The 24,029-nt window shown below is 41.1% G+C and overlaps 2 protein-coding genes across 3 annotated transcripts in view; both read right to left on the bottom strand.

Moving 5' to 3' along the window:
• Window positions 1–1,464: 1,464 nt before the first annotated feature.
• On the bottom strand, window positions 1,465–19,887 carry LOC134456679 (nuclear GTPase SLIP-GC-like). The gene is made up of 18 exons (XM_063208134.1): window positions 19,586–19,887; window positions 16,830–17,450; window positions 11,207–11,312; window positions 7,821–8,037; window positions 7,516–7,722; window positions 6,862–7,056; window positions 6,384–6,562; window positions 6,202–6,262; window positions 5,605–5,682; window positions 5,436–5,517; window positions 4,892–5,010; window positions 4,617–4,796; window positions 4,346–4,500; window positions 4,085–4,214; window positions 3,015–3,123; window positions 2,789–2,922; window positions 2,593–2,677; window positions 1,465–2,056 (listed from the first exon to the last, which is right to left on the bottom strand). Exons 1-18 carry the CDS (start codon window positions 19,695–19,697, stop codon window positions 1,977–1,979), a joined length of 2,850 nt encoding a protein of 949 aa, XP_063064204.1. The 5' UTR covers window positions 19,698–19,887; the 3' UTR covers window positions 1,465–1,976.
• A 468-nt stretch (window positions 19,888–20,355) lies between these two features.
• The window catches only part of LOC134456677 (nuclear GTPase SLIP-GC-like), a 43,218-nt gene continuing 39,544 nt past the window's right edge, over window positions 20,356–24,029 (bottom strand). For both annotated transcript variants that reach the window (XM_063208130.1, XM_063208131.1), the window contains exons 15-18: window positions 22,653–22,761; window positions 22,428–22,561; window positions 22,242–22,326; window positions 20,356–21,363 (exon numbers count right to left, since the gene is read on the bottom strand). In XM_063208130.1, coding sequence (XP_063064200.1) covers window positions 21,275–21,363; window positions 22,242–22,326; window positions 22,428–22,561; window positions 22,653–22,761 — 417 coding nt within the window. In that variant the 3' untranslated portion in view covers window positions 20,356–21,274. The remainder of the gene's footprint in view (window positions 21,364–22,241; window positions 22,327–22,427; window positions 22,562–22,652; window positions 22,762–24,029) is intronic.

The raw sequence follows: 24,029 nt of genomic DNA, 5'->3' as shown, positions 1-24,029 counted from the left end.
GATTTTTGTGCTATCTGACAGTAAATAAGGGAATGGTCGGAAGAGGCATTGTAATTCTCAGAGGCGCATCTTGTTATCAGGCTAGGCAAGCAGCCCCCCAAGCTTATAGATGGTTAATAACAGCCATAGCAGCACAGTGTGTGTGTGTGTGTGTGTGTGTGTGTGTGTGTGTGTGTGTGTGTGTGTGTGAGTGAGAGCTTTGGGCACACTCAGGTGGAATATAGTCAATCATGGAACATTTTATGCTTTTTAATCAAAAGTGCTTGAAGTGGGAAAAAAAGAGGTGCAGGAACCCTAATCGTCCGAAAATACCATCCAAAAAGAAGTGCAGGTCACATTTTTGTAGGCCTATAGCCTGCACTGACCACCACCATCAAATTATAATTCATTAGGACTGGAAAAATTGCACTTTTCATACATGAAAAGGGGGGTCTTCTCCATGGTCCGGCATTTTGAATTTCCAAAAATAGCCATTTTTAGCTGTAAAAATGTACTTGGATCTTACTAGAAAATATTTGTTTATTACTTAGTAAACTTTCAAGTAAAGATCAAATTTGGCAATGGGCAGCCCAGTTTCAATGAGCAGCATAGTTGCAGTACCTTTTTTGACCATTTCCTGCACAGTGTACCTTTAAGAAAGTGACAACCGTGCCCTTGTGAAAAACAAATATTTATTTACATGCATAAAACCACTCAATTGCCGCAATAATGCAGCCTTGTTTGTGAATATTGAAATAAGCATGCCTCTGCAAATCGATGAAACATCCAAAAGAAATGTGAACGAAACACTAAATGCTGTAGGAAATTAAAGGNGAAGTCCAGTTTTTTTAACATTAAGCCCATTTTCTGAGTTGTCTACAATATTTTAGAGTCCTCTTCACCGTTTATTTTATGTTTGCTGCAGTCTCTGTTATTTGGCTAATTTTAATTTGATCTCAACCAGCTTTAGAATGGCCGTCTATGGGCATGTGCAATTCTGTTCTTAAAATCACCTTTAACATTTGTTTTCAAGAATATGCAACTCACCAAGTGTTCAGCAGTATTCACTGGTGTTCCTTAACAATTTTTGTAGCGAAATATGGCATCTGTCGTGTTTTATGTGTGTTTTATGTAGGAATTTGTAAGTTAAGTTTCACTTTCACTTTCACTTTCTTTCACAAAATGGCAAATAAAAAATGGAAGAAGCCATATTTCGCCTTGAAACTTGTTAGGGACTGCTAGTGAGCACCCCTAACCACTTTGGGAGCTGTAGACTTCCAAAAACAAATGTTTAAGGTGATTTTAAGAACAGAGTTGCAGGTGCCCATAGACGGCCATTCTAAAGCTGGTTGAGATAAAATCCAAATCAGCCAAATAACAGAGAGTGCAGCAAACATGAAATAAACGGTGAGGGGGACTCTAAAACATTACAGACCACTCAGAAAATGGCCTTAATATTCAAAAAAGTGGACTTCTCCTTTAACTTTATGACATAACTAAATGACATCTTCATACCTCTCAAACCCTGTCTTAGACGTTTGGAAAATCTTTCATCGCAACAACAAACCATTATATGTAACATAGAAGACTATAGTTTTCATATTTAGAGGACTTAAAATGATAATACATGTAATTGTTTTTAGTTTACATTAAAAAAGATGAATATAAACAGTGAAGCACAAAGCACCCTAAAAAATAAACATGGTGAAGCAGTAGTATTATAATCTCACCACAAGTTCAAATGATAAAAATCCCCAATTTCTGATCTCCACTCCATCAGATTTTGTATTTGGTTTAAAAACAATATCTGTGTGACCACATGTAAAGTCACAAAATGTATGCCAGAGGAGAGAAGTGTACAAATTTATAGCAAACTCAACTTGGCTATTGTGTTATTTTCACTTGTGCCCATTATCTACAGAAAGTATACAACATTTCTGTCATACCATTTCCAATAAAAATCACATTGTGTATTTCCCACATTATGTCTTTGCCTACTATTCTGCAGACAACTGCTCGAATAACTCCTTTTTCTCCTTTTCCAACTGCTCCATCTTCTCTATTTCACTTTGGACATCTGCAAACAAGAACACAACCCATATAAGATAACGAGGTGATTCTGAGGCAGAGATCTCAGACCCTGACAAAACATTTGGACAAACCGCAGAAATACACCAGCGGCGATCTGAGCGAGGCAAGCGACGGAAGTAATTGACTTTGTATTGAGTCGCGCGACAAAAGTGATTCTGGAGACTAGAGCGATTTGCGCGACGAGGGCGACAGTTTGAAGTTGAAATCCTTTCAACTTTCTATGACGCGGTTCGGCGACAAGCCGCGACAGCCAATGACTGTATAGAGGTCAGTGACCACAGCCAATGGGAATGCTTGAATGCTTTGCCCTCTGCCTGTACAGACATACTCTAGTCTCCTCAATCGCTCGTATCGCTTGCTGCTACACTCTGTCGCTTGAATCGCATCGCGCCTGGTCTATTCGCGCGGTAATACTACGTTTCCCAGTACAATGGGAACGTACAACACATCACAATTAATGTCTGCCCTTAATACAGAACTGAATTACTGTACATATGAGGATATGTGGATATCCCAACTTACCCATGCTGAAAGTGGACTGGTATTCAGTCAGTGCATGATCCATAGCGCCCCTTAGTTTCCTTTTGAAATCTGATTGAATCCGGGCCTTATTTAAAAAGAAGAAATGCAAGCCTCATACTGATTTGTGAAGCTGAATTGAATTGTAATGTATCCTAAGAAACAGTTTCCACACATAACATACATAGCCTTAACAAACCATGAGCTCTCTGAATGAAGACAAAGTCCTGTTCTTTGCATCACTGAACATTTGATATTTCACTGATTCCACATGTTCCTGCAGTACTTTTCTCTTCCTCTCCACAGATCCTGGCCCGCTTTCTTTTTCAGCCTCTGCAAACAACAAAACAAGTAGCATTCATGTCATTACCATTTATGCTCTGCACCACAAGTACCCCTTATGCTCAGTAGGCCAATAGATTTACCAATGTAGCCCGCAGTCATCTTTTCTTTGATGGTATCCCTGATTACTGCATACATGGCTTTTTTTGTTTTCATGATGTCTTTGTGTGCATCCCCCTTCAGCTTGGCTTCCTGTGTGCACAATTAATCAAATAGAAATTAGAAGCCTCCTGTCATTAGTAAAAATGGTAGCACCTTATAATAACTCCTCCTTGTTAAGCATTTATTAAAACTTGATTTTAAAAAATGGGTTAGATCTTTCTATATCTTTTCCCATAACACTTGCAATTATAAATCGCTAGCAATCATCAGTTATAAATGTATCATTACTTAATCATAATTGTGCATATATGATCATGGTGTGTGGTATGTGGAATGATTAAATCAACATGAATCAAGCTGAGTGACCAGGGGGTCAGAATTTGTCTGGTTAGCTTCGCCGATTAGCAAGGCACTTCCTCGTCGCCATTCTTACCAATTGACATCATATCCGGGACCACTTCGCTCATGATGATTGGGGGGTGCACAGCACATGCACAAGTTTAGTGTTGGGCATACAGACCTATATAGGTCTGTGGTTGGGCACATTATAATACCTCCATGCATCCAATGCCCGTCTTCCATATAGCTTTCTGGTCAACCTTACGTCAGTCACTAACGTGACACGTAATTGGCTGAGTAAACTGGTCCCGGCAATGAGCTCCATGAAACTCCATTTTGGAAGCTTAAAAATTCGTTCAAATTTGGCTGAATTCACTAGCCTAGCATTTCCCATTGAAATTACTGGGGGCGGGACTTATTCACTCTCTCCAGGTCTTATACTACCTCCATGGATGTGACAGCTTTTTGTTGATTCCATATTAAATAGGGCCTTGTCTACTCTTTTCAAGACAATTAAGACTTGCTTTACAGTCGCACTTGTTAGTCATTTTCACGAGTACTCCACAAGTTATAACTCCTTACTGTCAAGACCACTGCCTCATAAGTGGACTCGAGGTATAATTGTTTGGTCGACTTGAACTACAACTGGCTACTCAAGTGAATGGTTAAAATTGAAAATTGAGCTTCATGTGTAACCATCCGAATAACTTACTTCACATTTAAGGAAGTTAAGTATGTGATCCATTGCTTCAGGCTTGCTGTAGCCCTTATTGACGTTGATGGAGCAGATGCTGAATTCATTGATCTTCTCTTGTACTGATTGTCCAGTTTCCCCCTGATTTCTGTGCACATTAAATGGACAAAGTGTCAGGCAATCGATCAATCGATCAATCAATCAATCAATCAATCAATCAATCAATCAATCAATTAAACAAACAATCAATAAATGCTTTCTTGATATTAATATACTTACGGGAATAAGGAATTGAACTCTGTGTTAATGCTTTGATGCACAATTTCAGCCAAAGCCTGGTTTACGTCTCTTGTTTCTCCATCTTTGGACCTGAAGTAACCTTTATTTCTGCACAAGGCTGACAAGGTCTGATGGAATCCACGTACTTTTCCTGACTTCATGATGAAGAGTATATTCATTAAAATAAGTGTGGTACAGCATGATAAATCAATGGCCATTGACTTTTTTTCCATATACTATTAGCATTATGTCATGTGACTAAAATACTTACTGGTGGAGTCAGTTGTTCCTCTAAAATTTTATCACAACTGTCCCCCGCCTTCTGGACTCCCTCAGTGAGTTGTTTTTCCAGTTTATCGTAGCATGACTGTAAACGATGCCTTCTCAAAATCCCCAATTCCCTCTCCAGTGTCGCTCCTAGCTCAACCAGCAACTTATATCTGTCTTCATCCTACGAAACAGGTTATATAGTACATAGAGTGTTTCCTCTTGTTAAGGATAATTTTGTAGAAAATGCACCACACATCTAGGTCCTGTGAAATATACCATTGCTCTGGCTTGAATAAGGTGCAGGATCCCATTGGCCCTTGAGAAAAACTTTGACGCCACGTTCCTGTTATTGTGGTCATTGAAACTCTTCAGCACCTCTCTTAGGCCCAGTATCTCTAGAAGAAAGAAAGAGAGAGAGAGAGAGAGAGAGCGAGAGAGAGAGAGAGAGAGAGAGAGAGAGAGAGAGAGAGAGAGAGAGAGAGAGAGCGAGAGAGAGAGAGAGAGAGAGCCTTTACATAATGAATTGTGTACACTCTATGGGCAAGTGAACTGTGTTTTACTAGCTTCATACGCTTAAATTACCCCTATGTCCCAGGATGATACCAGTGGTGTAGTCTACGTAGAACACAGGTATACGCAGTATACCCACTTCAAAATTTCAGGAATTTCAGTATACCCACCTAAAATTGATTGATCCATTATTTAGAATAGCACAAACATATACAGTATACCCACCTCAAAAATGCTCAAATATAGGCCTACAGTATACCCACCACAAAAAAGTAGACTACACCACTGGATGATACTGCTGCCATTTTACCTGTGTCTTCTTGATGCAAATATTCCTCTGAGAGAAACTGTTGTGAACTCACAGTAAACACTTTAAGTTGGATGTCATAATTCTGAAAAAAAGCAAGCAAACAAATATAAACACTTAAGGGATATCACCTCTATCACAAATGCTTTTTATGGGAAAAATACCGCCATACCTCATATGCTCTTTTCTCCACTGCAGCCCTGGCCTTGTTATTCCTGTGTAGAATACATCGTCGTTTTTGCCTCAAATTCTAGGTACACAAGGACAGCATTTAAAGAAACAGTCCACCCTTTTTTGGTTTTCACATATGTGTGGTATTTCTCAGCATTATTCATGAATGTGCATATCATTTTCATCTATGTGTTTCCATTGCCTAGTTTAACAGTATAGCAAAATTAAGCGTAGCAATGCAAGTCTATGGGGGCAAACAAAACATCATCAAATGTACCTTTAAAGTACTTTAAAATTAATCTAAAATTCACCAGAGTGCAAAACAGCTATTTAATCCTGTCCTGTGATCATTTGTAGCTTGATGCTAACGCCTCCATTCACTTCCAGTTATTATGCTAAGCTATGCTAATAATTCTGATCCAATAAATCTAAGTACTGAAAAAACTGAGAAGAAATATGCACATTCATGAATAATGCTTGGAAATACTGCAAATATGTGAAAATTAAAAAAGGGTGGACTGTTCCTTTAACACACACTCATACTTTGTGTGACGTAAACTCCAATAAAGCATTGGACCTGTATTCTTCTTCCTCGTACCTTGGGGATGTTGGGCTGCTGAGCCTCTTCTTGTACATCCTCCTCTCCCAGTTCCTCTTCCCTAAAGATGCCGAATGTAATCATTATTTAGTCATTGAAATGTAATTAATGTCACAACCCGTGATCATACTTGTTATTAATGGAACTGAATACTGTACAATACGAATTCATGTTTTTCTAACCTCATGTAAGACTGTGTATGCAAATCATCCGTTTTAGTGCAGATGAATGCAATGCTGGTGCATTCTCCTCCTGGTACCATGTCTGCCATATTGGTGTCGAGTATGCCCCAGGCAACCTTGTCAGAAGCAGCTCGATTGATATCACTGACTATCCACACAGCTGTACACTCTCTCAGCATCTGAAACACAGATAAATAATGTTACAAACCCATCTACCCATCTGAACTTTGCTGTTTGCTCGCACCCGAAGACCTTGTAGGAAACAGTTGTGAGTTGAGCGCACTTTCTTTAAAAAGACAAACCCATCTGTTGAAATGGATAACTGGATAGGTGACTGAACTCAGATGGGTTCTCAGTAAACCATTAACATAAAGGGCTAAATACTTATTAGGATATGTAAATAAGAACCACTACAAACTATGTGCTTATCAAAACCCCAAAAATGAATCTTTCGGTTGGTTGCTACTAGTGTAATTACCTCTTTCCACATCTCATCTCTTGTCTGGTTATGGTCTCCATTTCCCGGAAGGTCAACAAGCACAACATTCTCTGGAAAGTCTTTATTTTTGGGAACTTCGATTTTCACAGCTTTCACAATTGGCCAGTATAGCTTCCCAATGTCATCTTCACCATGACTAATATAGGGTCTGATTTCTTTAGAGAGGGCCCAGGCCTGTTTAAACATAGCATACACCATTAGGTCGTGAAACATGGAAGATTTGAGTACAATATTGAAATTAAAATCTTATATTTACCACCATGAATATGGAAGTATAAGGTTATAAATTAGGTTAGGAATACATTAGGAATTAATTAGGTTACATACATGTATGTGACTGTATTGATGGCGAGAATGCCGTCATGTGTAGTACTAAAAAATATATGTAAGCCTACAAAACTAGACTTTCCCATTTCTGCCTCACATTATGTGTGAATCATTTGAAGTTGATGTATTTATATATCATTTATATATGCTATTCATTAAAATCAGGGAACTGAAGTGAAATGAACTATGATCTATTTCATTTTTTAGAACAATGAGTTTTGCAAAACAATCAGTTATCAAGTTCCCACCAAATATGGCAACAGTAAAATGCAGTGTCACAAACAATGATATTGTGGGGAAACTTACCTCAGAATGCGGCGAGAAACGTTTCCGACCTGAAGACAGCAGTTTCTCAATGTGGGAATTGCTGCCGCTCGTGAGCTCATCAAAGCTTTTGTTACTTGCACCAGCACCATACAATGCTTTAATTTTGTCCTCTGCCATTCTACAGAAGGCATCATTGCTTCTATCCTTAGCATCTTCCAGAAGACTTTTCAGTTCATTGTACCATTCCTATAAATAAACAAACTAATTATAGTACTAACTTTAAGTAAGACACATACATAGCATTGCTACAATAGGACTCTATTGATATTGTTAATGTAATAAACCTCTTTTGAGATGAACTCGACAGTTGCCATGAAGTTTTCCTCAGTCTTGGCCTCCACCTGTATGATTACTGATGTACAGGCTTCCCCATATCCTGTTGGTAGCAGGCCAGGCTCTCCCAGGATGGCATTTAGCAGGGAGCTTTTCCCACAACCTGTTGGTCCAAACACGCCAACGGTAGTTTTCTGTGCCGGTTTTTGCAAATCCTGAAGGCTGGTCCTACAGTATATGTAAACAAATTGTACAGCAATCAAGGCTGTGTGACTCCAAAAAGACAGACAGACAAATACTGTGGACAGACAGACAGACAGACAGGCAGGCAGTCATTGACCGGGTGCAACGCTCTCTCTGGGTGACTACAAATTGACCAACATTAAGAAGCCAAAACAAAGACACTGACCAAAAGTAAGAAATGTATGATTTTTTTTTAGGCGAGGCACCCTTTCAAATCGTGAAACATTTCAAAGCACCCCAAACCAACAAGCCGTAACAAGGCATTGCATCCGATACCACACAAGCTTAGAAAAGTAACACATTTGGAGACGTCACATGACCTACGTTCGAAGTTGCAGCTGACTGGGGCGACCTATATTTACTTTATTGTGCGTAAATGGCAGATGAAAGATTCCACTGACTAGCATGAACTTATCAATTTAGACAAATGTGTATTACATTACATCATTTATTTATCAGCCACGTTTCCGCGGCACCCCTGAGGGGGGCCCGCGGCACCCCAGGGTGCCCCGGCACCCTTGTTGAGAAACACTGTGATAGAGACACATACTGAAATACTCCAGGCCAAAAGTTTGGACACAACTTCTCATTTAATTGAACTGTGATCATGCACAGTTTTGATGTCCTCCATTATAATCCACAATGTACTGTAAATAGCCACGAAAATAAAGAGAATGCATTAGATGAGAAGGTGTGTCCAAACTTTTGGCCTGTACTGTATAGGCCCAATCTCAATTCACCCCTTGGCCTTACCCCTTACCCCTTACCCCTCCCCCTCCGCTTTGTGTAGGGGTAGGGGTATCCCAATGGGACTCAATAGCCTTGGTCTCATTAGCCGCGCTTCAGCGGCCCGGGGCCGCCCGGGGCTCAGGAGAGTGGCCGGCTCGGAGCTGCCGGCCCCGGGCCATTTTTTGCCTGATCGGACTCATAGCCGACCCCAGGCACATTCAGGTACACGCCTTGTTTGTGAAACGTCAGTCGGGCACAGCCCACTTTCGCCCCAAATCACAGAAGGACAACAACAGAACAACGACAAAGAAGGAGAAGAAAATTGAGCAAACTCTGCTGGAGCAGGTCGCCGTTTGGCTCGTAGCCTACGGACAAAGACGACAAGAACTGCAAAGAAAATGGCTTGCCTTTCAAGAACAGTTTTATTACATGGCAAAGTTGTCGATTCAGAAGCTGTATGGTACGCAGCGCATGTTAAGAAGACAAAGACGCATGAAAATACGAGCAGCTCGACAACTGAGAGTGAACAGAAGGAGACGTGCGAACATGCCCAGTTAATCCCCCCAATAGCGCACAGAAGCATGAGCCCCGGACATAGCGAGACATGAATGTGCAGGTAATTGAATAAGTTACCATGTGAAAGGAGACCAAATCCCGGAGACATAGCACCTTCATCAGTTGCTATAGAAAATTATGAGCCCCGGACATAGCGACACACCCCCTCGTTGCGGCGTGCCACCTGTCTATTCATGGTGAATGTGCAGGTAATTGAATAAGTTACCATGTGAAAAGAGACCAAATCCCGGAGACATAGCATCTTCATCAGCTGCTATAGAAAATGATGAGCCAGGGGAATAGCGACTATTTATTAAAGTAGCCACGGAAGTAGCGTAGCCTACAAGTCGTTCAATCTGCATAACATCGGTGTGTGTCCTGCAGGGAATTGTGCGCACTATGGCACATGTCTGCAAAACGTATGCCTATGGTTTAGTATGTCTGCAAAACATGAGACACTATAGGGCAGCAGAGTGAGGATGATTTTAAATAGGCCTAAGTCAATAACAGCTGTGCTTTACTGTGTAATAATGTGGCTGCATGGGGGACTTATCGCTAAATTCTGGGCAAATTATTAGTTTGGGGTGTTTGGCTTTCTTATGGCATAATTTCATAAGATGCAACTTTGGCACTTCTGTTTGTGTTTTTAAAGTTATTTAGCCAACATAACTTTTTTGTTGTTATCAGGGCATCATGGGCACCACTACACTTAAACTTGGGATGTCATAGCTAAGTCATGTCGGCTTTTTTCTGCTTTTAGCCGCCAACTCTTGTGCCATTATCATGATTTGGCATGCTTTCCACTGGACACCAATAAAAAGTGTCTCACAAATACTCACACATGACATTTATGTCGGCTTATTTAGCTTTTGCGCTATTATCGCCGAAGGTCTGGTAGGCTATATCGCACGTGGGCTATATTGCCCGAGGTTGACCCCGCCTCCGAGCCTCGGCGGTGCTTGCTGGCCCATCGAATTCGACGGGCCAGGGAAAGCGGCCCTTAGCCCCACAACCTGGCCCGGCGGCCATCTTTAGCACCTAGCCCCCTTTTGATGAGATCACCGTCAGCCCCCTTTTGTCCGGGCCAGCCCGGGGCTGGCCCTGCAGTGAGACTAAGGCTATTGGGACTTTAACAGCTCGCAGTCGCTTTGAGTCCAGGTCCCGTCATTGCAAACGAGGCGTAAGAAGCAGTTTGTGAATTAACCAACAGCCTAATAAAATAAAAAAAAACCCTCGTTACAGTTTAAGCCTACATGCCATAATATCCAATGCAATTTTATTAGACCATTACTAGGTCTATAATAACAGTTTGCCGTGTGCCACTGCTTTACTAGTGCAGTTAGCCTATTGAAATTAGGCGTAGGCTATTAGAACCATGGTATTTATGATTGATGACCGGCCTCAGATCTCGTGCACGAGTAACCCAAATCCCGCCCATCCGCACAACCCAAATCCGCCCATCCGGGCCGACACAGCATCAAACTAGTGAGTCCCGTATCCCAATAGTCGTCAAGGCAGAGGGGTAGGGGTAAGGGGGAGGGCTTTGTAGCCCTCAAAAAGGAGGGGTTCGGACAGGCAGACTCCATTTGGAGAGGTAAGGGGTAGGGGTAGTGGTAGAAAAATACAAATGGAAAAGGCCCCAAATGTCACTAGATTAACCTGTTAAGACACAGCGTTATACATTTGCTGTTACCAGAATGGCAATGACCAAGTCGTAGTGCATTACTTAAGGCCCTGTGTTATGTCATAGTATTGTAGTACTATGGTACTTAACTATTCAATGACTAGTACAGCGTGCCACTGGAGGTACAGTGCGCATTAAGGGGCTACGATTGTCTGAATTGTTATTCGAAGATAAAAATGTTCATACCTTATGTAGTTTGTAAGTGTTGTACAAGAGGAATCTTTGAGTTTCGTCACAAGTTTATGTTCAACATGTTCCATTACATCTTGTGCTTGCCGTATGATCTCCGTCGCTGTAGGAATAAACATGCATATGGGTAGATGACGTGACGTGTAAATTTTGCTGTCGCAGGCTCTTAAAATTAAGTAAATTCATGCTTTCAAAATTGTCAATGCTTTAAATGATTAAACTAATGTCATTGTTGTGAAAAAGTAATGTGTAATAAATCCAGAGCTTAAATAAGTATACTTAATTTTGAGTCAAATGTCACATTTGTCCTATGGTGTGACTGAGGCAAGCCTGGTTCTCCATATTAAAACATTTTTAAATAAATAATCAAAGCTCAGTCATTTGTCTAAACAACCCTGGCATGTTTTTCAAGGTGTCTATTTTAGCAAGTGGCAATGCTTAATTTTTTTCCTGTTTTTCTGAGACCGTATGAACTTATGAAACTTTGTCGCAGAAAATAATGTCCTGTGGTGTGACATCATTTTTTTGGTTAATTCTGTGGATAATTATCTATTGTTGAAGCTCCAGCGGTACATACAGTGCCCTCCATAATTATTGGCACCCCTGGTTGAGATGTGTTAAAAGCCTTAAAATAAATTCAGTGTTTATTGCAGAAGAATACTGTCACACTGAAAATTGTAGGAAAATGTAGCCTTCAACTCAAATGAATTGTAAGAAAATAAAAAAATCCCTGACTGAAAAATAATTATTTTTCATTAAATCACCTGTTCCACAATTATTGGCACCCTTAACAATTCCCAGGAAATAAATATAATTGAAGCATTTCTGTCATTTCTACAGTAGTTTACAAAGTTTACCAGAGTATGTAGGAACATTTAATTAGTAATTCATCACTTCCTGTTTCCCTGGGGTATAAATATGACGTGACACCGAGGCCATTTCTCTTATCCACTCTTAAACATGGGAAAGACAAAGGAACACAGCATACAAGTGAGGCAGATGTGCGTCGACCTTCACAGGTCAGGCAGAGGCTACAAGAAGATTGCCACTCAACTGCAGCTGCCCATATCCACTGTGAGAGGAATAATTAAGAAGTTCAAAACAACTGGAACAGTGGTAAACAAGCCTGGACGAGGACCCAAGTTTATTTTGCCACCACGCATAGTGAGGAGGATGGTAAGAGAAATCAAAAGATCTCCAAAGCTCACTGTTACAGAATTACAACACATGGTAGCATCCTGGGGTCACAAAGTCTCCAAATCAACCATCAGGCGCTGTCTACATGCCAACAAGCTGTTTGGGAGGCATGCACGGAGAAAACCTTTCCTCACTCACAATCATAAACGCAAGCGTCTGGAGTTCGCCAAGCGGTATTGGGGCTTCAACTGGGACCGTGTGCTTTGGTCAGATGAGACCAAGATTGAGCTTTTTGGCAACAAACACTCTAAGTGGGTCTGGCGTACCACGAAAGATGCGCATGCTGAAAAGCACCTCATACCCACTGTGAAGTATGGGGGTGGGTCAGTGATGCTGTGGGGCTGTTTCGCTTCCAAAGGCCCTGGGAACCTTTTTAGGGTGCATGGCATCATGAATGCTTTGAAATACCAGGACATTTTAAATCAAAATCTGTTGCCCTCTGCCAAAAAGCTGAAGATGGGTCGTCACTGGGTCTTTCAGCAAGACAATGACCCTACACATATGGCCAAATCTACACAGAAATGGTTAACCAGACACAAAATCAAGCTCCTCCCATGGCCATCTCAGTCCCCAGACCTCAACCCCATTGAGAACCTGTGGGGTGAGCTGAAAGAGGAGAGTACAGAGGAGAGGACCCAGGTCTCTGGATGATTTAGAGAGATTCTGCAAAGAGGAATGGCTGAAGATCCCTTTTCTGTCTTTTCCCATCTTGTGAAACATTATAGGAGAAGATTAGGTGCTGTTTTGTTGGCAAAAGGGGGTTGTACAAAATATTAACAACAGGGGTGCTAATAATTGTGACACACATTATTTGATGTCAAATAATTATTTCTTTATGTGGGATTTTTTCCCCACTGAATAAATGCACTTGTATTGAAGGTTGGATTTTTCTCTTTTTTTTCCATTAAGGTCCCATATTATTTAGAGAAAAATAATAATAATTGGAAGCTAAAAAACACATCTCAACCAGGGGTGCCAATAATAATGGAGGGCACTGTAAATTGTGACTTTAGACCCTTAAGAAGCCAATGGCAAGGGTGGATTTTGGATTTTTCTCTCAGAGTTCTTTAGTCAATCAATTATGTTTTGCTACCACAAGATGTATTAGTTTTGTAGTCCTTTGGTGTGACAGTCATAAAATACATTTTGACAATAGTGTATATTTTTCATATTTTTTTCTTATGTAGATGTATGAAAATGCATCTTACTAAAGGTGAAATTGTATTTCAGTTGGCAACGACATGACTTTAAATTAACTCAAAAGCTCAAAAGTCCTATGGTGTGATGGTAAAAGTCCTATGGTGTGATGGTAAAAGTCCTATGGTGTGACACTTTGGAGTATCACACCAAAGGACAAACAGGTCACACCAATGGACTAGATATTTGAGAAATGGCTTTTAAAACAACTGGTAGTACATATTTTGTTTTGTTTTGTTGTTTGACTAGATAAATATTCAAATTACTTATTCCTTTATTGGCCTTTGGAATTTATACTTTGATGCATTGTTGATGAATATTTGCTGTTGATTTTAGATACTGTCAAATGATATAAAATGTCATTAATGGTGCTTTGAAACCATAAAATATAACGGTAACAGTGAAGGAAAGATCAGTGAGAGAGTATATAGAGGAGTATAGATGAATAAAGTATGCTGTGGAGAGCTCAATATACAGCATAAATGTGCTGTCCAGCTTGAGATACCAAACAGGCACTGGCCACTACACACTACAGGTTCAATGGTGTGACAGTCATAGCATACCTACAAAAGTGTGATGGTCATGCCAAGGTCACCCTTCAGTATGAGTCTTATGAGCTCTGCAGGTTACATTCAATGACCGCATGGCTGTCATTAAGAGTTACGATAGGCTGATAATCGACGATTCAAAGACTTATAAGTGTAAAGTGTAGGTCCATATTGACTACAACATTATATTATGATCTTAAAGACAAAATAATCATGTTGATATATTTGTTTCTGGCTCAGTTTTGCATTTCTGTCCTTTAGCGTGACATGAATGTCCTACGGTGTGACATGTTTTAAACGCTCAAATATTTGTTTGAGCTAAACAATATGTTTGATAAACACTGAATATTGCATTAGGGAAGAACAAATTATTGTCCCTGAAAAGTTAGTATAAATTCGGACAATTTTGAACATTTAAAAGAAAGATATCCCTGTTTTTCCTCGAAGGTTTCTAATAATCTCACATCTAATGGGAAATAAAATACTTAAATGGTAATTTCTCATTTAATTAAGACTTTAAAAAATTGCAATAAATATGAAGAGTGTAACAATGTTCATAAAACCATCAAGCCATTTCTACATTACTTAATATATTTATTTCTTAACATCACACCAAAGGACATATTTTCAGCAAATTGCTTTATCAACGTAAATAAATAATCAATGAATAGACCAACATTGTGACCACTTGGATTTTTTGAAAGATTAATTGCTGCACTACGTAGACATATACTTTTTTCCCTCATAAACAATGTTTTGTGAAAAAAATGTTTTTTGCTGCCTATCCGTCATCTACCCATATACAGTATAAGTAAGCCATTAACATGTCTGCAAACAGTTAAAACATACAACATGGTTCCAATGATCCATATCCTTGGTCTGTTCATCTCTCTTGAGACCAACATAAACAAATTTGCTTTAGATGGTGTCGTGGTAAAAAAGTGTTTCATCTGGCTAGTCAATCATGGTAGTGGGACTGACATGGTTTGGCCGTCAACATTGGCAATCTGAATTACACCTAAAAGAAACATGCATGTCAACATGCACTGTGACTACTGATGCAGACCATGATACTCTCCATAGGATTTAATTTAATTCTCATACCAATCTATTTTAGCCAGGTGCAGACACAAAATGTAAAAGTTCAATGTAAAGAAAGATTGAAACGCACACCGATGACCTCCCTTTTAATCCCTTTTCACTTTGAGACGTTTAGGGTCAACACGACCCCTTCTCAGACACTCTCTAACCTGGGGTTTCGGCCTACTCACTTTCGTAACATGTTGTAAAACATTAATTGCTGTATTTAGATTTTTTTGTGAGTGAACATCAAATTTAAGTGGTTATATATGTTGTTAACAGGTCACTAATCATTGTGTCGAAGTGAAATTTCTTTAAAGGGGCATTCCACCGGTGGATACATGAATATGTATTGAAAGTGGGTCATATATGTAGTAGAATAGCAGCATACATTTCTAATTTGGTGCCTTCTTGGCCGAGAAAAGGCAGAAAATGACTTTTTAGTGCTTGTGGATTTGTGACAACGAATCTGAGATAGGTCTGTTAGCGCATTAGGTCCGACCCTCTATGGGCGAGGTTGAAAGGGTGGGAAAAAGGCTTGTAGTCTCAACAGAAATCCACCTCTCTTACACTTCCTCCTACAATGATGCAAAATGACGATTTTTACATCATTGTAGGAGGAAGTGTTAAGAGGTGAATATGGATTTCTCCTGTCTCAGGGGGGATTGAGAGAGTGTTGCACGACCATTCAAAAGTATGACTGGGTGTCTAGCAATGGAAAGCCTTAAGGGGGATTCATACTAGTCGTGAGTGGTGCTAGTCTCCTTCATACTTCACTCACGACGATGGCGCGCGCCGTCACGTGACCTAAAATTTCGACACGCCCCCCGTCGTAAGCTCAAAATTCGGCGCGTGTCGCCACGTCGTGCACACGAGGATTTTTCTAACTTGTCGTGCGCCACCAGCGACCACGCAGATAGGCAGACAAAGCAGGAGTTGCGAAGAGAGGCTACAACTACTGTAGGCTACTACAGAATGGATCCTGCATCATTTTGAGGATAATAAAATGTCAGAGAGTTATTTTATCTTCTCTCTTAAATGTTGTTCAGTGAAACAATTGTTTACTTTGTTCAGAAGCACGTTGTGTTCGGCGATCTATTTATAAATTCTGCCGCCAGAACAATGCTCTCACATGGTCTTGGAATTATCTGGCAATGTAGGCTACAACAAAAAATATATGTTTCAATGTGGTAAGTCACAAGTCAGACGTTCAGTAGCCCTACAGCAGCCGTGTTTGGCTTTCTATTTTATACACCAGTAGAACTCACGCTGCGAGTTGCGAAAAATACTGCCGTTTCTCTCATGAACAGCAGAGGGCACTTCCGACAATGCGAGCAAGGCGCTTTTGAAGTATGAATAGTCTGTCGCAAGTGATGACGTCATTAATGGTTCTCGCGCCACTCGCGACAAAGTGCGCACGTGAAGTATGCAGAGCCCTTAATGCAAATGGGTGGAGTGGCCCTTTAATGTTGTCCTATGAAAAGATATACTTAGGCCTACAAATCTGCAAAAATGTGAGGGGTGTACTCACTTACCGTATGTGACATACCAATGGCAACCCAAACCATGCAGTTTATTTCAAAGTTCAAAGTTCTCACCCTCTTTTTTCTTCTTCTGACTTTCTCCCTCTTCAGAGAAGTCTTCCTCTCTCCTTCTTTTCTGTCTGTGTTTGCCTCCTGCCTGAAGTGAGGTCCCTGGTGTGACTGCAGTCATCCTCATCCTCATCTGGTCAACAATTTCAAAGAGATTGTCTCTTTGATTGGCAATCTCAAGGGGAGATTGATTCTCAAGGGAAAGCTGCAGGCTAAAATGTTCTCTTCCAGTGAACAAAGATGCAGGATGTTCAGTAGTTAGTTCAGTAGTTACCAGAATGGTGTACTTTAGGGCGTCATTGCTGAGCTCACCGAGTACGGATTCCACCTTGCACCTGCCCTCCTCTAAGAAGTTCTCTGGCCGCAGAACAAGGATGAAGGCATGAGGCCCTGGAGCAGACAGGTCCATGCACTCTTTCTTTCTAGCTGTGAGCAGTGTTTTCTCTGCACGAAACAGGTCAGGAGGGTTGATGACGATAACCTGTCGGGACCCCACAAGATCAGTGACTCGCTCACAGACTTGTCGTTCAGACACCACAGCGTCAGTCTGGAAAGCATCTCTTCTTACAATGAAGTTCCCCACACGGGCATTCTCCTTTTGATCTTCACCCAGCAAAACCAGTCTCACTGGAAGAGATATTATGTATTTTTAACATCTAATATGAGTTGAAAGAGAAAGTACAGATCACACAATACCCAAAAGACACTAAATGACAACGATGTCTTAAAATGTTCTTGACATTGACATAAGTGTCAAGTATGACGGTAAAATGTTACCCAAGATTTGTATTGATGGCAAAGAAAAGATGTGTGATGTGACGTGTGTTATGATTTAACTTGATTTTAATGTGATTATCTTTGTATGTTAGCAGCCATAAACAATAACAACAGTGTAAAGAGGTTGGGTAGGCCTAGGCTTGGTTATTGTTACCTTTCCCTTACGAAAATCGACCATGGTAAACCATGATTTCATGTTTTTTTGAGCATGGTTTGGCACGTTTTTTGTTTTGACTGGTTTAACTATAAAATCAACCATGGTCTTACTCTGAAAACTAACCATGGTTAGATTAGACTTAGACTTAGCGCTTTTTTATCCAACACACATATTGGTGACATATAAATTTCGGGCACATGACGTCACACGTTGCGCGGCAGACATTTTGGAAGCGGGCCAGCCCATTGTTTACAGTGAGGGCTTTCTTCGGCTAGTAGTTTGCTTTGTGTTTTACCGTTTCATTTGACCTCTGCTGTTGTTATGGTCGCCCGTTGCTGTGTCGTAGGGTGTAGAAGCGCAAGCTGTGATGGGACGGGGAAAAAAATCCCAAATGGATTATCTTTTTACCGTTTTCCAACTTGGAGGCAACAACAAATGTCCTTCATAACAAAGAGTCGCCGGCTAGCATGGGTCGCTGCTGTAAGACGGTGAAATATAACTTTCCACTCAATCCCGGTGTGGAGGTGTCTCTGGTCTAATACCCACAGATGAGCTCGGGGAGGCAAACTTTGTGAAAAAAATTCCTGTGCCTTTCTCAGACAGGACTCCCAGAAGCTGACATCTGTCAGGATACAGGCAACGTCTTTCAGTGTCCACACCACAAAGTCACAGTAGGTTGCACCTGTCACGAACATCTGTGTCTGCACTTGTGTGTAGTACCTATGACCTTGTTTGAGCTGAACAATGCCATCAACTCTGTGGAGACAAAAGTCTTTGTCTGCGTCACAAGCCTCCTGGACAGTGCTGTGTTTGTGCTTAGCAAGGCATTTAACTTCCAGGCAGCCTTGTCCACATCAGTCACAGCTAACTAGGCCATCAGGTGAGGCGCCTACCTGTGGGAACGCCGGGTTTATGCAGAAGCCAGAAAGCTCGGTTGTCAAGTTATCTTGGTGTGGTGCTTGTTGTTGAAGGTATTCAGTGCGTGCTGTGTCTGTGCTTTGGGTAGCACACATTCTTGACTGTGGACACAGCCGGCTTGTCGATGTTAGAGACCAGAACTGCATGCATGGTGGAGGCAGTCACTATCCCTTTACCATAGCAACTAGCTATCAATATGGCGGCGTACCCAGAATGGAAGCGCTGTGCCCGTCCCTTATTGGGCTCCCTGGAGCAATGTGGGGTTAGGTGCCTTGCTCAAGGGCACTTCAGTCATGGATGGAGGTGTAGGGAGAGGTCAGGGTGGGATTCAAACCTGCACCTCTGTGATCTTCAGTCTAACTCCCTAATCATTACACCACAGCTCAACAAGTTTGTATGTTTTTTGGGTGACCATGAAACCCACAACTAACAATGTTTTTGTGAGCATAGTGTATGGTTAAAGACACAAACGATGCTGAAAAAAACCTGAAAACTGGTTGGTTCAGAGAACTTAGAGAAACCATGGTTACTACGGCAAAACCATGATCTATTTTCATAAGGCATAGTTAAGAGGTGTAAGGAAAGCAGCACAGGTAAAATCTCATCGAAAACATCTACATCTTTCAGACGGTCTGTCATTTCTGTCAGTGTTGCCAGATGTGTCTTATCAAATCCCGCCCAAAAGGTTCTCAAAATGCGCTATATTTCGCCCAATCTCAACAAATTGCATTGATTTCTATGGGCCCAAAAACTGCAGAACGCCCAATCTGTTAACACTGATTTCTGTCTGTCCATTTCCCCTGTTCACTGACATTTAGGAGCCTTGTCAAGGAAAAAAAACAACCTTATCACTTTATGCCACTTGTCAGATCAGAAAGAAAACAATGATACAACTCAATTGGATACCTACAGTTTTGGGTTGCAGCCATGCTGTTGTTTCCCATGTAATCCTCTCTTGAACAATGGGGAATAGCCATGCTGGTGTTTGCCAAGCTATCCACTGAATAATTCAATTCTGCCATGAGATTCTTTGTCTAAATCAATAGCCAGAGCTGCTCTCAAACACTTCAATCCACACACGATATAGGCGTGTCTGCTTGCACTCTGTCTCATATGACATGTCGTAGCGCCCTGCTCTACCAGCTATGATTCAAACTTGCACACTACAGCTGCATCACATCCCCGTCTTTTTTTGTGGTTGTGTAATGTCTGTTGTTGAGAGTAGGCGGAGTTTTCTAACACAAGTCACAGTAAAGGCAGACTCACTCTCACTCTTTGGGAGTGGCTCTCTCTCGCCCTCTCACTGCACATTTTGTCATAGCATTCTGTATTTCTCACTCTGAACAACTGTTGTAGTGAAGCTCAATTTGCATTTTCTTTTTCAACTTTTCCATAAGCTTCCCTGCATTCAATTTAACCCAAGAAGTATCTGTGAGGGGCATGTGCCAAACTTACTTAGAATTATTGCACGGATATAATCACATGTGTAGGTGTGAGTCTGTGTCTCTCTCTGTCACAGGATGTTTACAACTGTCGACTCACACTAGGGTAGGGTGCGCATAAACTAGCGCCACCCCTGTTACCAACACTACCGTTGAGGAGCAGAGACTGTCCATACCCAAATATGCCACAGATAGAAGTCTATTTTAAATTGTCATAATGTAATTGACACAAGGGAAGGTGATGGGGGGGCTGAGAGAGCTAGTCAGAGAGAGAGAGAGAAAGAGAGAGAAATGGGGACAGAGAAAGCCGAGAGCTGGACACTGTAGGGGAGGAAACTCTCAATTGGGAGGCAAACATCTGGCAAAATGGCAGTTCACACCCTCCATGGAGTCAGGCTGCCTCGGTCCAGATCCATCAGATCATGGTCAGTCGTCCTTCTTGCTTCTTGGTGCCGTCCGGATATGGGCTTTCCCCTCTTCTAACTTGTTTTATTTAAAGGTGCACTGTGTAAGATCCCCCTTTTGGTGGACAAGGAGAAGATCCACCTTTTCATGAATGAAAAGTTCCATTTTCCCAGTCATAATGAATGCTCACAATTTAATGATGAGGGTAAAGGAAACATTTGTGAATGGGCAGCATGAATTTTGGAAATAAACGATTTAAAAAATATATTACACAGCGCAAGATATGCAGAACATCGCTAACAATGATTAACACATCAAACCAATATTATTTGGCCAAATTTCACAAAACAAAAGTATAATCAAAAGTTACAACTTCATACAACACAACATTTAACCTCTTATAGGCCTACTGTGTATGAGCAGCAGGTGGAAGCCTTGACCAGTACAGTATACATACAGATAAACTATTGGTTATTAAAGCATATGGTCTACCGCAGTGTTTCCCAACAAGGGGTACGTGTACCACTAGGGGTACGCAAGCACATTGCAGGGGGTACTTGGAAAAATGAAAAAATGTATGGAGCATATATAGTCACATTGGGATATAGAGCATGAGTGAGGGGGTACTCATGGTATGACAAAAAGGCTTAGGGGGTACGCAAGACAAAAAAAGGTTGGGAAACACTGGTCTACAGCTCCAAAAGTTTCATTTAGTTGGAGAAGGTGCCCAAATGTATCCTTCACTGTATCCTTCAGGTTGCTGTCAGCCTTAGAGACTTCTGCTGTTGACAATTGAAGAGACACAGTAATTCCTCCATCTTCTTAATTTCACTGCTGACGTCTGCAACAGAGAATACAACCCAGCCATTTATAACAAGGTTATCCTGGTGCCAAAGGCCTCAACACTGTACACTGTACTACCAGAGAGAGTAGAGAGAGGTTCCATTGGGAGGGGAGGGGTCAAAACACTAACATGTGATATTAAATCGCTGTTACTTACACCACTTATGCCACTGTAGCTAATGAGGTAAATACACTGTGTTGTTACTGAAAAACTGGAAAACTAAAAAGAACCCATCACAAATTTGATCCAACCAGTACGGAGGTGCCTACAGCAGAGAGGGAACAATGTAGTGTTGCCAACTTCCTCCACGCCCAATGTGGGACACCCCCCACCCCCTGTCTAGAGAGGCCTTCTTAATGCTTCATGCAATATCAGTTGAAAATATTTCAGGAAAATTTGACCAATGAGTCTGGAAAATGGGACAGGAGCTGCCCTTCCAGTGACAGATCAAATGTATCCAAAAAATTCTGTATGTCTCGGGCAAATCAGGATGGTTAGAAACTCTATAACTACTATACGGCAAGGGACTTGCCATCAATAATTATGCACCCCCACCTGTGACAACAGGATCAGCTGATCACTAGGCAGCTACACTACTCTACTACCTGTTGGAAACAAACTGTATCTTTTAAATCTTTTACTTTTGACATCTTTAGCCATGTCATCACCTTGCTCAGCCCACTTTAAAGACTCACTAAACAGATTCAATCCTATGGTGGTGTTAGACCGGCTCACCAGGCAGAAATATTCGCTCCCGCTAGTCTTTTATAGGCCTCTACTTTCAGGCTTTAGAATGTACAAATACGGTTTATAATACTTTTAATGGGGTCATAGACATTGCTGTGCAGAGATCCTTGTAGAGATCCTAAACTTACCCATGTTGAAAGTGGAGAGGGATTCAGTTAATGCATTTGCCATGGCTTTCTGTAGTGTATCTCTGAAATCTGACTCTATCTGGTCCTTGTAAAAAAAAGACAAGAAAAGTTAGTCATTTCGTCAGCAATGGATTGTGATTTAATATTTCCTCATGTAATCTTAAGAAAAAATATAAACTAACAAACCATGAATGTATTGAACAACCCTAACATCTTAGCCTTAGCTTTGTTGAACATGGTGCGTCCCAGTGATTCTACATGTTCCACCAGTACACTTGTTTTTCTGAGCATAGATCTTGTGCCAATTTTTTCATCAGCCCCTGCAAAAAAGTAAGTAGCATTTATGTCAGTAAAATTGGTAGTCTAATCCTTGAATGTACTGTATCACAGTCACTGTGTCACCAATCTTACTTTCATAGGCAGGAGTCATCTCTTCTTTGATGGTATCTCTGATTGATGCATACATAGCTTTCTTTGTTTTCAGAATTAATCCATGTGCCCTTGCCTTCAGCTTGGCTTCCTGTTCAGTGTTTACATAAAATGACATTTTATGTAAAATAACATTGTAACACCCTGTTGTGAAAAATGATAATACAAGGACTGCGTTTTGTATATTTAGGAAAGCTGGCAGGGCAAAAAGGGCAGTTGTCTCGGGCCCTGGGAGAGTAGGCTGTCATCATGCTTTAGCGTATGTATCGCACGCTAGTGCATTCAGCGTGTTGGTGCGACGCATATTGAAGTTAAAGCGTGCTCCTCAACGCATTGGTAAAGCGCTTTCATGCACTTTTGACACGTGACGAGGTTTGCGCAGTTTTCCCGCCGTGTCGGCGACTTTGTTTTGTCACAGCGCATTTCTGTTACTAAACGCAAATATGCTTTGCTGTGCCCTAACCCAGGGTGTATGCAGGGTTTTAAAAAGTATTAAAAGGTGATAAATTAAAAAGCCAAAATTTAATGGCCTTAAAAGTTGTAAATTTGCTCAAAAGGTTTTATTTTTTGAAAAATGAGGTATTATTTTTGTTGTTGTACCATTTTGACATTTTTTTTTGATTGATTCTGTATCTGAGGGCAATCATGGGTAGGCCTATGTGGTTAGGGCGTCAGGTTGCCAACCTGCCAGGTTGATGGGGGGAGTAATTTACCAGTGCTCTCCCCCATCCTCCTCCATCACTGAGGTATCCTGCATGGTAGGCTACCGTCCCGCCGCACTGCTTCCTTTCGTGCGTCTTTGCAAAAAATTAAAGTGTAATGTAATGTTAAGGAGGTAGAAATTACAAAAGATGTCTTGTTAATACTCGCATCGGAGTGTCGTGATGGTTGTAAAAAAAATCTAAAGGTAGTGAAAAAGGGTATTAAATGGTAGCAAATTTGACTTCAAGATTGGTATACCCTGCTAACCAAAACCACCCCTAAACCTGACCTGTCAGTAAAGCAATGTTTCTGCTGCTTTACTTTTGCCAAGAACAGCGAGATTAGGTGAATTTCTACATAAATTGTGCCTAAACCAAAACCATCCCTAAACCTAACCTGTCACAGGGCGTTGTGGAGCACGACTTAACTTGAAAATGCGTATTGGACACACGCGATAGTGGGTTCAAATCAGCGTGTCATAGATACGCCTATGCATGATGACATGTTGCGGAGAGGGGGTTTTCAATATGCTGTTGTATTGCTCACGCTACCCTTGAGTTTGTCAGTACCCGATGATGCTGCATTTTTCGGCCCAGCCCTTTCCGAGATCTGAGCTGTTCTTGGGGCAGCTTTTATTTACATTTAATACATTCATAG

The sequence above is a fragment of the Engraulis encrasicolus genome, chromosome 10 (genome assembly GCF_034702125.1).
Source record: "Engraulis encrasicolus isolate BLACKSEA-1 chromosome 10, IST_EnEncr_1.0, whole genome shotgun sequence".
NCBI lineage: Eukaryota > Metazoa > Chordata > Actinopteri > Clupeiformes > Engraulidae > Engraulis > Engraulis encrasicolus.
This window is presented reverse-complemented; position numbering and strand designations above follow the sequence as displayed.

Excerpts from the sequence above, each read along its gene's own strand:
- LOC134456679 (XM_063208134.1), bottom strand. The coding sequence starts at position 19,697 with ATGGCAGAATTGAATTATTCAGTGGATAGCTTGGCAAACACCAGCATG. Across the intron at positions 6,563-6,861 it reads GAGATGAGATGTGGAAAGAG|ATGCTGAGAGAGTGTACAGC; the intron begins GTAATTACACTA and ends TCTGTGTTTCAG. Across the intron at positions 4,797-4,891 it reads TTATTCAAGCCAGAGCAATG|GATGAAGACAGATATAAGTT; the intron begins GTATATTTCACA and ends CCTGTTTCGTAG.